Raw genomic sequence first — 15,969 nt, 5'->3', positions numbered from 1 at the left:
TAGATACCAAACAAAGTGGGAGCCAGAACACATGCATGGTACTGTACAGTTTGATGGCTCCACATCTAATAGCTTTGTGTTAAAGAGTGGAGTGAAACAAGGCAGTGTGTCTGGCTCCCACATTGTTTGGTATCTACTCTCCATGCTCCTAAAGTATACCTTTAATGATGAATTTGAAGGAGTATACCTGCATACAAGAACAAGTGGCAAACTTTACAATATATCCAGACTCAAAGCAAAGACTAAGGTAAAATCCATCTTGATTCGTGAATTACTATATGCTGATGATGCAGCAATCGTTTCACACACAGAAGAGCAGCTCCAGAGGCTTATGAATCGGCTATCTCATGCCTGTGAAATGTTTTCACTTACCATCAGTGTCAAGAAAACAGTTGTCATGAGCCAAGGCACCGAACAACAACCATAATCACTGTCTCTTATACACATCTAGATGGGTATAAGAGACAGCTTTTATTCCACCAAAAATGTGTGTTGGTGGCTTTTGCCACAGGGTGATATTACGCGTCTAGTGTGATGATTATTAAGCCATCACTGCTGGCTAACGTCTGTCGTGAAAAGAGAGCCGAATGCGTAAGTCTCTTCTGCCAGTACATAGCCTCTGCATCACCAAGACTCTTGTGGTGCCTCCTCGTGGCAACACACGGTACACTGGGTGTCTTGAGACCTCAGGCCGAACCACAAGGAAACTCGGAGGAGCCTAGCCCCCAGAGAGAGACGTGCACGGTCCATCGGCGTGTGGATATACCCTGACGTCCATCAACAAAGCTCCAGCTATGGATTAAATAGCACCCACTGCCTTGTGGATCAGGCTCAGGAAAGCCCAAGGCTAATGGAGTACACCCTAACAGAAAAACCGGAGTGGAGCCCCGTTAGGCGGTTGGTGCTATGGATGCACCCTCTGGCAACTCCTGCAACCAAACTGACTCTAGACGTAGAAGCATCGCTTTTCCTCTAGACACAGCCAGCAAGGTCGAGAGGGGGACCAAGATGCCGGGCAAATCTAGGTCCCCAGGCTATTGTAGCAAATCATCAAATCATCAATCATCATGGAGAGGACACTTCATCCTTACTATCACTAGTAAGGGAACCAACACGGGGTGTAGCACTTTACGGGTTATAAGTCCAGCTAAATTGGCGTTGTGCATGGGCGCCACGGGTTACATCCGACGGTGGGAAGGATCATCGTATCCTATTGGTCAGTATCCGCCCGCCTAAGCTGGGCAGCCCCCAGCCAGTAAGGTACTGACCCGCCAACGTCTGCCTGCCTCTGCGGGTGAATGAGGATAGATTAATCTCGAAAAGCGGACGGAAAAATGATACCCAGCAAGAAGAAACAGAAATGCGAAATTTTCCAGCTTGGCAGCTGGAATGTCAGAACCATGTGTTCTGGCATGAATGAACATATACTGATGACAGAAAACATACGTAAATCAGCACTAATTGACCGTGAGTTAGATAAACGTTATATTGATATTGCTGCACTACAAGAAACAAGACTAGCAGACACAGATTCAATACGTGAAGTAAATTATACATTCTACTAGCACGGCAAGAGTTCTGAAGATCGCCTTGAATATGGTGTAGGCTTTGCAGTAAGCAACAGACTAATACAGAAGATTGAATCGCCAGTAGTAACCTCTGAACGCATTATCTCACTACGTCTATCATCAAAAGGAGGATTTGTCAACATTATTAATGTTTATGCACCAACTCTGTATGCAAATGAGCAAGATAAAGATAGTTTCTATGACTGTCTAAATGAGATTTTGGCACGAGAACCACACGGAGAGAAGCTCTTTATTGTTGGCGACTTAAATGCACGTGTGGGATCAGACAGAGTTTCATGGCCAATGTGCATTGGTTACCATGGTGTGGGCAGGATAAATGAAAATGGGCAACGTTTACTTGAACTCTGTGCACAAAGAGAGCTATGCATCACAAACACCTATTTTCAAGGAAAACACCGACACAAGGTTTATTGGCGTCATCCGAGGTCTGGTCATTGGCACCAACTTGACCTTATTATCACCAGAAGACGTGATCTACCAAGCGTTCTCCATACTCGTACCTACCACAGCGCAGATTGTGGCACAGATCACTCTCTTGTCATCAGCAAAGTAAAGTTTCAACTACGGAAACTCCACACCTCCAAGCATGATGGTCTACCACGCATTAATATTGCTGGTACAAAAAACGAAGCTAAATGCCAACAGTTTATTAAAGCAATGGAACATTCACTGCCTGCTGAAGGCCTGCAAGGAAATGTAGATGAAGTTTGGAATACTATAAGTTCCACCATCCATAAGACTGCGGAAAAAACTTTTGGCAAAAACAGAAAAAGCAATAAAGATTGGTTTAGAGCCCACTCAGCAGAAATGATACCAGTCATTGAAGCCAAGAATGCAGCATACCTCACACATAATCTAAACCCAACAGTAGGCACGTTTAAAGAACTAAAACTTGCAAAAGCTGCAGTTCAGAAGACAGCAAGGTACTGTGCAAACCAATATTGGATCAAACTCTGTGAAGAAATTCAGACGGCATCTGATAAAGGGGACCTTCGCACGATGAATGAAGGTATCAAGAAGGCCATTGCACCCACTATCATAAAAACCGCCCCTTTGAAATCACTGGATGGTGAAGTACTGACCGACAAGAATAAACAGATGTCTCGTTGGGTGGAACACTATCTTGAGTTGTACTCCAGGGAAACTGATATCTCACAAGTTGCACTTGATACCCTACCTCAACTACCTGTTATGGGTGAGCTGGATCATCAACCTTCAGTACTTGAGCTGAGTCAATCTATCGATTCTTTAGCAAATGGAAAGGCACCTGGTAAGGATGGAATTCCAGCAGAAATACTTAAATGTGGAAAAGGAAGAATATTACCCCATCTCTATGATCTCCTCCTCCTCTGTTGGCGGACAGAAACCATCCCACATGATATGCGGGATGCGAACATCATCACTCTGTACAAAAATAAAGGAGACCGCGGGGATTGTAACAACTGCCGCGGCATATCCCTCCTCAGTGTTACAGGAAAAGCCATAGCTAAAGTTATCCTTAAGAGACTTGCACATCTTGCTGATCGCATCTATCCAGAGGCACAGTGTGGTTTCCGACCATCAAGATCTACAGTGGACATGATCTTTTCCCTCCGTCAACTGCAAGAAAAATGCAGGGAACAGCAGATGCCGCTATTCATTGCATTTGTCGACCTAACAAAGGCGTTTGATACAATTAGTAGAGCAGGTCTGTACAAGATCTTAGAGAAGATTGGATGTCCACCGAAGCTCCTCAATCTCATACACTCATTTCATAAACACATGCATGGTACTGTACAGTTTGATGGCTCCACATCTAATAGCTTTGAGTTAAAGAGTGGAGTGAAACAAGGCTGTGTTCTGGCTCCCACATTGTTTGGTATCTACTTCTCCATGCTCCTAAAGTATGCCTTTAATGATGAATTGGAAGGAGTATACCTGCATACAAGAACAAGTGGCAAACTTTACAATATATCCAGACTCAAAGCAAAGAATAAGGTAAAATCCATCTTGATTCGTGAATTACTATATGCTGATGATGCAGCAATCGTTTCACACACAGAAGAGCAGCTCCAGAGGCTTATGAATCGGCTATCTCATGCCTGTGAAATGTTTTCACTTACCATCAGTGTCAAGAAAACAGTTGTCATGAGCCAAGGCACCGAACAACAACCACTAATCATACTCAACAATAAGCCTCTTGAAGTAGTTAGCAAGTTCTGCTATTTGGGATCAGTGATGACAGATAATCTGTCACTTGACCAGGAATTAAACGCAAGGATAGGAAAAGCGGCTACAAACTTTTGGCAGACTTACAAACCGCGTTTGGGCTAACAACAAACTGTCTATTAAGACCAAGATGTCAGTATATAGGGCCTGTATTCTCAGCATCCTGCTTTATGGCAGTAAAACGTGGAAAACCTATAGCCATCAAGAAAGAAAATTGAACAGCTTCCATCTACGATGCCTTCGCCGCATCCTCGGCATAACTTGGAAGGACAAAATCACAAATGCTGTAGTTCTGGCAAAATCTAATTTGCCAAGTGCCTTGGCACTTATCAAGGAGAAACGACTTCGCTGGCTGGCTCATGTATGCCGAATGCAAGACGGTCGAATCCCTAAGGACATGCTGTATGGAGAAATAGCAGATGCCAAGAGACAAATAGGACGCCCAAAACTTCGGTTTAAGGATGTTATTAAAAGAGACATGAAGGCCTTTAACATAAATGTTTCTAAATGGGAAACAGTTGCAAATGAAAGGGGTGAATGGCGACGTATGCTCTGGAATGGTATACACTACCATGATGAAAATTGGATTGATCAACTGGCCATCAGACGTACACGCAGGAAACAGAGCACCAGCCAAGTTCAAACTATTGGTGGCTACAATTGCAATAATTGTGGCAGGTTTTGTCGCTCACAAATTGGACTGTTCAGCCATGAACGAAAGTGCAACGGTACATAAAATTAGAAACTCTCAAAAAGATTGCTATATATCCAGCATCCCAAGGATGGAAGGATGCCATTGATGATATATATATGTATGTATGTATATATATATATAGGTGGTGTTGGCCTCTTCTAAAAATTCTTTATTTTTCACATGGTATGAAAGAGTCTCTAAACCTATTAGTTCTGATAAATGGAGTTCTTAGTCTGTACGTTCAGCTATATTGTCAACTTCTACACTTGAGACACGCTATTTTAAGCATATTTAAGTTTTACAAAAATTAGGTGGGAACATGTAAAAAATAGATATATGCAGTATAGAAATCTTTTATGAATTCGGATCACATGACTTTTTAACAATATTTGTCATGTAAAAAATTATAAAATCATAACAATCAATTAAAAAAATTAATTTTCTCATTTTGAAGTAACTTAAAAATTATCAATTTAAGTGTAGAAATTAGTTAATTAAAAAAGAACATGAGATCAGTAGAATTATGAATAAACATTTTTAGATTTATATATTCAATTTGCTGATTTTAATGTTACTTCCAAATGAGCAAGTTAACTTAAAAATTGATTTTTGATATGTTTTAGCAGACAACGCATCTTACTGCAAATTCATTTCAATAAAAATAAATGTGCATTTATAAATATACATTATGAAAATAGAAAGATGCACCATGAGACTATCTAAAATCAAAAAAGCAATCATAAAGTAGTAAACGACTTATTAATACAACGTGGACCTAATGTTTTGCCAATATTCAATATGAATGATGCACAGTAAAGTTAATTAGAACACAATTGAAATTGTATACGTACGTTTAGGGTTTTTGACTACGTAGTCTGTAGTTATCGTAGTATTAATGCGTGTATATATACATTATTTAAATTATTATCACTAAAATTAACTATTCTGTTTTATTCTCCTTTATACAGTTGTCATATTCTTCGTGAACTCTGTAAGTGTGCCGCTGAGTACGCGACTTCAGATATTCTTGTGCATCGTTAAAATTGTTGGACTATTTCTAATTATCATTGTCGGAGCCTATCACTTTATCAACGGTAAGTTATGGATATCGATATAATGGTTAGTGATGCATTGGTGATAATGAAGTTTCTTTCCCAATGTTATATGAAAACAATGTTGAAAATACATCAAGCAAGCTTCCACCTAGAGAACTTCAAGGCCTTTCTCATTGAACATCTTTTTCTTTCATTTCCCTCTTCTTCCACACTCCTTTGGTTCCTCAGTGTCCTTGTGACCGTGTGTGTGGGTTGTGTAAAGCGATTGAAGCGTTTGTATTTTTGCTATTTAAGTATAACCTATTATTATTAATTTATTTTCATTTATTTATTTATTTATTTATTATTATTATTATTATTATTTATATTATTATTATTATTATTATTATTATTATTATTATTATTATTATTGTTATTATTATTATTATTATTATTATTATTATTATTATTATTATTGTTTAATGTGTGTGGGAAAAATGAACAATTATCGACCTAGAAAGGAATACTATACAATTCATCTTTTATTTACCCTGTATAAGTGATGTTCACACACTATTGAATAACATAATTACATTATTCATTGGATCTAATTTCCTCGCCTTTCTTGTTGGCAATGTCATCAATAAAGGCTGACGTGTTGCTGTTTAGAATACGGCCATCAACTAGCGCGACAAGTGATATGGTGCGTGTAAGTGCGTATTTCATACGCACATATTGCTATACACCAACAAATAACGCGCGACGACACGCTCACATTTGACTTTCATTCTACGTGTCGTAAGTCGATGATGACAATTAAGTTTGGCGATCGATTCATGTGGACTATTAACGTTGGAGACCTTCGGGTGTATTTACGGTCAAGCCATATTGACAAGACAGTTATGTACTGAATACTAACGAGTTAAAATGAAACTTTGAAATTCTCAATCAAGCAGATTTCATAATTCTAACATGATACCTAAATTCGAAATTTTAATATTATCTTATGTTTTGAGTACCACGTGAATAGCAAAGCAAAACAAAAAAAAAGTGATAAGGGCCTCTGAAATCTGTCGGAGGATTATGATTTTTATTAATTAAGCCGGGCACACGCTGCGTCATACGACCGTCGCCCGACGAATCCAACTCCGCTACAGCCGTCTTTGATTGTCGGTGGCCGCATTTTGAGTGGATCGTCATTAAAAACCATCTTTGCGCGCTCATCGTGGCATTGTCTTCTCCCATAGAATCGCAACGGTCGACAACCTTCGGGGACAGAGAGTGCACCGACTTTACGCTACTAATAACTCCGATTACCAGAACGCACGCTTACTTTTGTAAAACGCTAAGGATGGATAATTATCGCAAAGATGAAAAGATCGTTTAAGCAAGCTAAATATCTATCGCTGAATGTTAATCTGCAGAAGAGCGTTTAGATAATCATTCAAAAAGCATACGATCTTGCTTCTTTTAATTACTGAAAACGTCTCTATATTCCTATAAAGTGGCAGTTAGTGTCATTGCTATTTAAATTAGCCTTCAACTGTCATGCTTCCTGCTGAAAAGAATAAAACGTCCTGATCACTCAATCAGCAGTGATGTCAGCAAATTCCCAATAGTTCTCCAACAGATGGGGCACCCCATTTCAGCCCCCCCCCCCCAACATGATTGCGTTTGCGGTAGTACTTCATGTACACACGTCTAGTTATTGTGGAACGATGTAAACATCAAGCTCTAAACACCTTTTTACGGTGGCTAGTTAGTCACGAACCACGCCCATATACGCAATTCAGCACAATAACGCTTCGAATTCTGAGTTTTCTCCTACGTTTACTTTTACCGTTTACTATTACCATGGATACTATTACCAAGATTTCACAAATTGATAATTAACCTTTCCGGAGTGTCAATCAAACTTAACAACTGACAACTCAGAATTGCTATAAATACGCGCATGTCCTACAAACACACATGTTGGACCACACACGTGTTAATGTATGTTTACGCTGGTGGCGGCGGGGCTTAGAGGAAAGGACCATTGACTGAGGTGACTGGCATTGGCGCATTTTCCAATTGCGTTTGCAAGTGTCTAAATTGCTAAGGAGTTTTATCTTGTTTAGCAATAGAAGTATCGCACTATTAAAAAATGAATAAGCATTTGTTTTATATTGTTGTAAAAACACGGACACTTGTTTAGTTTTCGTCGAGAATCGTCGAGAAAATGTTAAATTGTGAACACACATAACAAGCCACATGCTCAACATAAACAGGGTTTTAAGGAAAAGCCTGATTTCTGTAAAATCCTACACGCTACCTCCGAGAGCATTTGGCGACATTGATTGGTCGATAGAATCATGGAGCCTTCTCAATTAAGCCGGGAACAACGACGCAGTACACAGTAGACATTTCCAGAGTGTCAGTCAAACTTAACAGCTGAACAGGGCTAGGAATACGCGCGTGTCCTACAAACACGCGTGTTGTCCCACATGCTCACGTTGTTGCGCATGTTTCTACACTGTCGTTTTGTTGGACATTAGCCACAATATAAAAGGGGCGGGGCTTAGCGAAGAGATTCATTAGGTCTACAATGATTTACAGTGTTAATCATTACTTTGAAATGTAGCAACAATGTAGCAATTAGTATGTAAACACGACTATACTTAGCAGTACGATAGGTGCATTAAAATAGATATGGCTATTTTACAGCAGCTCTTATGCATGCACATGCGCATTAAATACCTGTGATTATTACATGTATAGTTACTAGTTAATGTCAATGTAAGAAATATAGTGGCGGATTTAAGGGGGCTTGGGCCCCATAATTTTTCTAAATTATTTTTTAAAAGATGGGAAAAGAAAAACAATTATATTTAAATGTAAGTCTGGGAGTGCCATTTCAGGCAATCCAGAAGTACCATTCATAAAACTTCTTACCTCCGGCCAAACCATGTTGGAATTTTTATGAGTATTTAAGTATGAGTATAAACATGTAGCAGGGAAAAGAAGTGCGCTTTATAACCTCAGATGAAGAGGTGTATTATATAATGCCTACACCAGTACCAGTATTACATATCCCTCCATTTATGACAGTTTATCCTTCTAAATTTCTACTCTAATTCAAATTCCTAAATCTGCCACTGTTTTTGAATATTCATATCTGTTTGTAAGTTTCTGAAGTATATAAAGATAGAATTCATCTGTTAGGTTTGTTATAACAAATACGGGTATAAAGTGCACTTCTTTTCTTTGGTCACTGGGTGAACATGCTTTAAGAGCGTTTCTGTCAGTAATCAGCGCAGGAGCAAGGTAACCCCACCAGGCACCCATTTATGCTCCTGGGTGGGAAGAAGCAATGCAGATAAAGTGCCTTGCAAGGAGCGAAATGCACAGGATCGAAACCCCGACCTCGAGGTTGGGAAACCAATCCGTTCCCGCTCCGCCAAACCGCTTCCATAATACTCGGGATTTTCTGAGAGGTGATACAGTTCTCGTCATTTTTCGTTTTGCTGTTCAGTTGTTCGGTACTATACTTTTATTGTTTGGCTTGTATATATTTTACTTTTCTCCTCTTCGAAGGTTTTCTGAAATAAATTTGCATTTGTGTTTGAATTGTGTAATCTTGAATGATAATGTTATAAATGATTTTGATTATTAAAGGAATTACATGCTGCATTTATAACTGAAACTGATAATAGAATTTTGTAAATTTATTATATTATTATTACAATCTTTAATGACAGTGGCCTATCCAGTATAGAAAGAAATTGGCCATTCACGGCCCTCGTTAAAACAATAAACATGATCACTACTCACATATTATATTTCTTGCATTTAAATTCCGTGAATTATAAAACTAATGTTTAGACATTTTTTAAAGAAATAATAATGAAGAATATGTCCTATCTCTGTTCAAAATTGAAATGTTATAGCACTACTTCGATTCATCTGTCATATCACTAATCCACCCATCCATCATTCCATCCATCCATTCATTCATCCATCCACCCTTCTTTCTTCTTCAATTCTTCCATCCACACATCCAGATGCCAGAGCAATAAGAAATAAGATACGATTATGTACATTTGCATAAACTACAGAAAGTAGATGTTAAAAGGATGTACAGTGACACATTTCTGCATGCTGACATGTTGACCTGATTTTATTGTTGGAGCTCTAACATTTATGGACAGTTGTGTTTGAATGATCTCAACTGAAGTGATCTCGGCGTATTCTGACGCAATCTTATATCAGAGAACATCGCATATATAGTGGCCCGTGAATCATGTATACCTTCAGCATTATCATCCTCTTAAAAACAAAAAGGGTCTAGCTATGACTATATGTAACTAAATCAAAATACTGTATTCAAATCTTTATAAGCTATGATACTTCAGAGCCTCGATATTTCAACTGATGTGTCGCACACGCGTATTAGCTTTCGTTGGTTTCCATAACACGTGCAACGTCACAAACGTTTTCACTTTTAATGAAATCAAACCAACATTCGGTGTAACACAAGAATCGTATAAATTTACCTCAGAATAATAAGATCCGTCTTTATCTACATAATATGTATAATGTTGGTCTGTTTTTTACCAAGCTTTATAAAATGTCAATTTTATATTCAACTTTATTAATATCTTAAAGCGGCATTTTTTTTCACGAGTCGATACATTGCATGCGCAAGGTAGTTGTCAGGACTGTGAGTGTATGTATGTATTATGTCAATGCAAGGTAATTCAACAGAAGGACGCACATCTCCGTTCTCGAACATAGCACGTGCGTACAGTCCTTTGATCTTTACTGTGGCATCGACAATCCGATACTAGTTGCGAGTACAGCCGTCAATTATTAATCTATGCGTGCCATACGTTTTATGGTGTTAGTTACTACCTCCATGCTATCATGTTATTCATTTTGGGTACTTCTCAATGTCTGTTACATCTGATTTCTTTTGACCGCGAGCTTGTTAAATGCTTCTATAAACTGAAATTTGATTTGTGAAAATTGACCAAGAAAATGAAAAGTTATAGCTATTGAAAATTTACGAATTTTATGAAATTTCATGTTCTTATATAACATTAAACTGTCATTTTGACAATTTGGACTAAGGTGCACAAAACGAACATTTGAGTAGATACAGAACATTTATTAATTTTGTCCGCGAAGGGAGTCTCATGAACGGCAATACACCACAATATCGGTAAAATTAATGTTGAAATAAAGAATATGATTTCAGTCTAACGTTAGTGCAAAATATCATTAGGCCTTTGTAATCACCGCACGACGCGCGATTATCATGGCAACTAACACGCGTCACGTACGCTGACGGTTTATGGTCTGGTTGCTATGGTTTTTGCGACGTTCAGCGTGTAGGGACGCACGTGCGCCTAGAATGTCGATCATAGTTAACGGCTACGTTCAGACTTCTTGGAAATAAGCCAGACTTGAGTTAAGCCCGGCTTATCTTTGCCGGACGTTCAGACTAGCGGGATTAGCCAGGCGCGAGAATTTGCATAATATAATGAACCGTAACCAGGAAACGTGTTTCAAAATATTGCTCGCGAAACGTACGTACGCTCGCTCACTCACAGCGTTCGTAATTGAATGCTGATTGGTCAGTTTGTTACCAGGAAGTCAATGCAAGAGCCCCGCAACGATTAAAGCCTGGCTTAGAAAAGTTAAACACGGCTGCACGCCAGGCCTTGTTACTATAGGAACACAGCTCGGCTTGAGATAAGCCACCTAGTTCAGACTGACAGGTGGATAAACCCGGTGAGTTGAGCCGGGTTTATCCACCTAGTCTGAACTAGGCCATACCTTTCATGTCCCGAGATGTGCGTCCTTCTGTTGAATTGCCTTGGTCAATGGTTACGCGATAAATCTCATCATATCAAAGTTCTAGGGCTCAGCATGTTAACATTCAAAAAGGAAATGAGGGTGGGCTAAAAGTAATCCAACTCTTATTGAATAAGAATGTCACTTTACTGTTTGTAGCAAAACATTGACCGATCATAGCTTGTAAAATATATATTTAAAAATAATGTATTCGGTCTATTTTCTCTAATTCAAAATCAAGACAATTTTAGAATTTATTTCCAAGTCAGTGAAGATTATATACGATTACCCCTGATAAGACAAAGTAATTTAAGGCCTATGGCCTACAATTTGCAAATTACTCGACATAAACGAATATGAATTTTATTTTGAACTAAAGATACCGGTATGTACATAATACAACATAATTTTAAAGACAATCTAGAACTACAATAAGTAGAGGAGATATCACATTTTTAAAAATCCATCGAATGAACCGTAAATAAAGCGTCGTTCATAATGAAGTTACTATATAGACATGCTATATTGTCTAAAACATTTAAATTAATAAAGATGCACGTTGTGTTGAAATTTGATACAGGCGAATTTAATGAAGCAAGGATTTTTATCTGAATGCAGATGGTTATGAAGCCGGTAAATTAAATGAAAAAAACTCGTGAAAGAAGAAGCAGTAGACTTTAATGGAGCCAGAAATATTATCAGGGTTTAATTGGACAAAGAAAAAGATACGTCAGTGTATTCTAATATCATTCAAACTGCCACGTTATGTGAAAATGATTACCTGAGAAGACTAGCCTCGACTATTGAACGACAAGTGAATAGGCAAATAAGGATATATGGAGACGAACATAGATGCATTTGTCAAAATCATTTTGCTAGATAAGAAAACAAAATTTTATTATAATTTTTTCCACCCTCCTCTGACGAAACAAATATGTTCATTGGACAATGTATTAAAAAGTATCGCCTAAAAGCATCGATTATCCAAAATGGTCAGAAGTAAAAGCGATATATCAATCGACAGATTGTTAATTATTTTATTATGGAGAAACGCGTTATGTTACAATTGGGTTTTTCTTTCAAATAGATAACGCTTGCTAAACCAATAGGTTATTACACATAGAACGAATACAAACAATTAGCCAATAAACACTAGGCCAATTAAGAGAAAAATTAAGTCATCTCTGATTTCATATTCCTGGATTATTCAATAGCCTGGCATAACAAATGGAGATTACGCAACAGATTCATAAATAGATTTCTAGGTAAATATAATATTACTTTGAATGTTGACATAACCTGACGTACATTAACAGCTGCTGGCTGTCAATGTTAACAGATATCTCGCATATAAGCAAAACTATATCTATGATTACGTGTCGCACACGTGACCCCAGTCATTTCAATCTTAAAACAAGTAAATACTTATCGACTAATTTTCTGGATTTTTGCAGTATTGAAACTCTCAGATGCTTTATGTTTATTCAGATTTTCAGTTTGTCAAGTTGTATATTGACTCCTTGACCTTCAAAACGGCGTATGAACATTGCCATCATTTTCACATTAATTCATCGTTTTAAATAATACTGTATTTCTCTGTATTTCACTTTTCCTATTGATAAGTTTGTATGATCATTTGTTTTCGAAAACGTGGGTTCCAAGTTTTTTTTTTCTAGATAAAGCTACATAAAGATGAAACGTAAACATCCTGAAGAGCGACTGAGATTTTTCTTTTAATTTTTCAAAATTGAAATTTAGGGGTTGTCACCTACAAGTAGGACAGTGATATAATTCGCTATTGGCAATCCTTAGTGCATGTGCTGTGTGTCTTTAATAAATAAATTAATTAATATATAAAAAAATTGTATGAAGCGCCCACGAACGAAATGAAGGGTGCATTATATTGCATATAGGCCCTAGTCATATTTGAGGTAAAACAGTGATGGAGTGACAAGAAACTCTTAATAAGGAGTGAACTATGCAATCAGGAATGGAGAGGCTACTTTTCTAATGCCCGTTAACACTAGACGAATTTATTCGCTAGAATTGAGAATCTCGTGATAAAAATTAAACAGCGCATGCGTATAGGCATGTTTTTGGAAAACAGCCTTAAGATTACAATGTTAAAATTATGATTAGGTAACTTTCAATAGATGTCACAACACTATGTTCTGGTGAAATCCACCTATCAGAGACAGGTGAAAATTGATTATTGAGAAATCTCTAGCTACATAGGCCTAAGCGTAAATATGGTATCAAATTAACAAAAAACGTCTGTTTCCATGACAAAATACGGTAATTACAATGGAACGTGCTATATAATACTAATGAATTCCTCAATTTCAGAAGGTTTAATCAAGGTTTCCTAGATGATATTGAACACGGCTCTGTCCTAAATGAGATTTTTACAATTTATGAGCCTGAAGTACCATGGAGTAATGGAAAAATACATTCATCAAATTGTGTAATAAACATGTACCTAAGAAAATTATCAGGATAAAAAATAGGTATCGCATTCCCCCTAGATGATACCGGAAATTTTGCAACTAACGTATAAAATACCAGTAAACGATAAATCAAATAAAGTTGATGAAAAATATTTAGAAATGAGTATTGTAAACTTAGGAATGCGATCATCAATTAGGAATTCTGAATTAGAGTACCTTGCCAATGTCGAAATTGAATTTTTAGATAACCCAAAGAAATTATGGTAAACTTTTATCCAATTTATTGGTAAAAACAAAAAAAAAACATGTAATTACTTGGCTAAAATTGTTGCACCTAACAATTATAGACTCAATAGAACCAGCCCTGTATTATATAAAATGGTAAGGTGATAAGAGTTCAATCAATAACTATCTAGTCAAAAGTCAAATCTCTGTTGTCTATGATATAGCAAAAAGTTTAACGAGTACAACAATATGATAACTTATCTATACCGTGATCAAATTTAGCATTAATTCTTCAAAAATCATTCAACTCTGTTATTCCGTCATAGAGTGGTAGAAGACTGGTAAGAGGCATTAAATTGTGGTGAAAATGTTGGGGCATGTTTCTTAGATGTCTCTAAATTCTTCGACACCGTAAAATCACAAAATATTTCTATTTAAGCTTGAGAATTTAGGATTTCAGCAAAATGAAATGAAATGGTTCGAAAGTTACTTTTTCAATCGAAAGAAACGTTTGGAAGTTGCTTTTAATTTTTTTTTTTTCAAAACTAACAAATACTGTACAAGAACATAACTGTTAAAGTTGTGATTTAAATCTTGCATTTGTCTGTTTGGTCTGCGCCAATCAGCAATTCTAGACTTCATTCCCGCTCAAACCTTTAAACGGCTAGATTTCCACTTCCTAACTGTAATTAATGCAACTGGTCTATTAAACTAAGTTAAATTTTACTCAGTGTGAATGTTGTTTCAAAGGTCGATTTATAACCTCAGTGGTCGTACTGTAAATATGGAAAGTATAGATTGAAGTGCAGTTTTTCCAAATTTCCTTTCTCGTTGGATACAAAGAGTGCTTCTTGAATTTAGATTTATTTCTTGGGCTTTTTTACTGAATCTCTTCATAAAGAATCAGACGTAAGAAAACAAAAACATAATTAGTTGTTGCCAAACATTATAACTATATTCTTGCTCTGATGTTGATTGTTCAGTAACATGTTGATATATCTGCACTATATAGGCCTTTGCCCATGCAGTCTATTTTACTTCAGATTCGTAATAAGTACATTGTAGTAGGCCTAACCTAGATTGAAATAATGTGAGGCAGAAGCAATTCGGCAGTTTTATATTTGCAAATACATTAATATTCGATTAGATTGGATTGGATTTATTCGCTGGGAACACCAAGGATAGTCCACGAAAGTCTAGAAGAAGACTTATTTCCAGTGGGGTCCTTCTGGTGGTGATTAGGCAGTACACCGGGAGACAATCCCCAACACGATAAGAGTATACATGTGGCATCAATGTATAAGGCCAAGTTGGAAAAACACAACGCTTGTTTAAAAAATGCGTGTCTTATAACATCATTTTAATGGGTATAAGCATGGAGGTATAAAAATACCTCCACAGTATAAGAATTTCCATTCCTTCCATCACCCTTTCCCATTTCATACTCCTTGATATGCCACTGGTATTATCATTATTGTGAAAATCTATTTTGGATAACTCTTACTTGCACACATATTTTTGGAAGTTGTTGCTAGCCGTGCTTCATTTTGCGGATTTACCATAAATTATTATTGCATGAAAACATGAAACTGCCAACACTTGACTGTCGTTATTTAATAAGCGACTAATGGCGACAAATTACCTCGCGGTGTATGCAGTTCCACATCTGAATTCCGATATGATATTCGTATTATTTAAGCTTTGATTGGTAATCTAAAGAAGTTGTACAATCAATTAAAGTCTGCGTCCGACGATTTGTGCATATAACTCATTTGGGTTATGTAGGCCACGATGGAACGAGGTTGTGAAAGTAAAATAAGAGATGATTGGACTGGTTCCCATGGGAAATCAAAAAATGCGTTCGTTAAGCGTCATCATGTCGTTTTTACGTATATTTGCTGATTTGAAACATAACGCGTTATCCACTATGAGAG

The 15,969-nt window shown here is 37.2% G+C and overlaps 1 protein-coding gene across 1 annotated transcript in view; it reads left to right on the top strand.

The window, feature by feature from the left end:
* LOC117100579 (cystine/glutamate transporter-like) overlaps positions 1-15,969 on the top strand; it is a 58,219-nt gene that overhangs the window by 30,410 nt on the left and 11,840 nt on the right. Inside the window, exon 2 of the mRNA XM_033240354.1 lies at positions 5,460-5,585. Coding sequence (XP_033096245.1) covers positions 5,460-5,585 — 126 coding nt within the window. The remainder of the gene's footprint in view (positions 1-5,459; positions 5,586-15,969) is intronic.

Source organism: Anneissia japonica, unplaced genomic scaffold (genome assembly GCF_011630105.1).
Source record: "Anneissia japonica isolate Jap-2015-1 unplaced genomic scaffold, ASM1163010v1 scaffold1770_len632688_cov154, whole genome shotgun sequence".
NCBI classification, from domain to species: Eukaryota; Metazoa; Echinodermata; class Crinoidea; order Comatulida; family Comatulidae; genus Anneissia; species Anneissia japonica.
The sequence above is the reverse complement of the archived record's forward strand: the minus strand, read 5'-3'. Positions and strand labels throughout refer to the sequence as shown.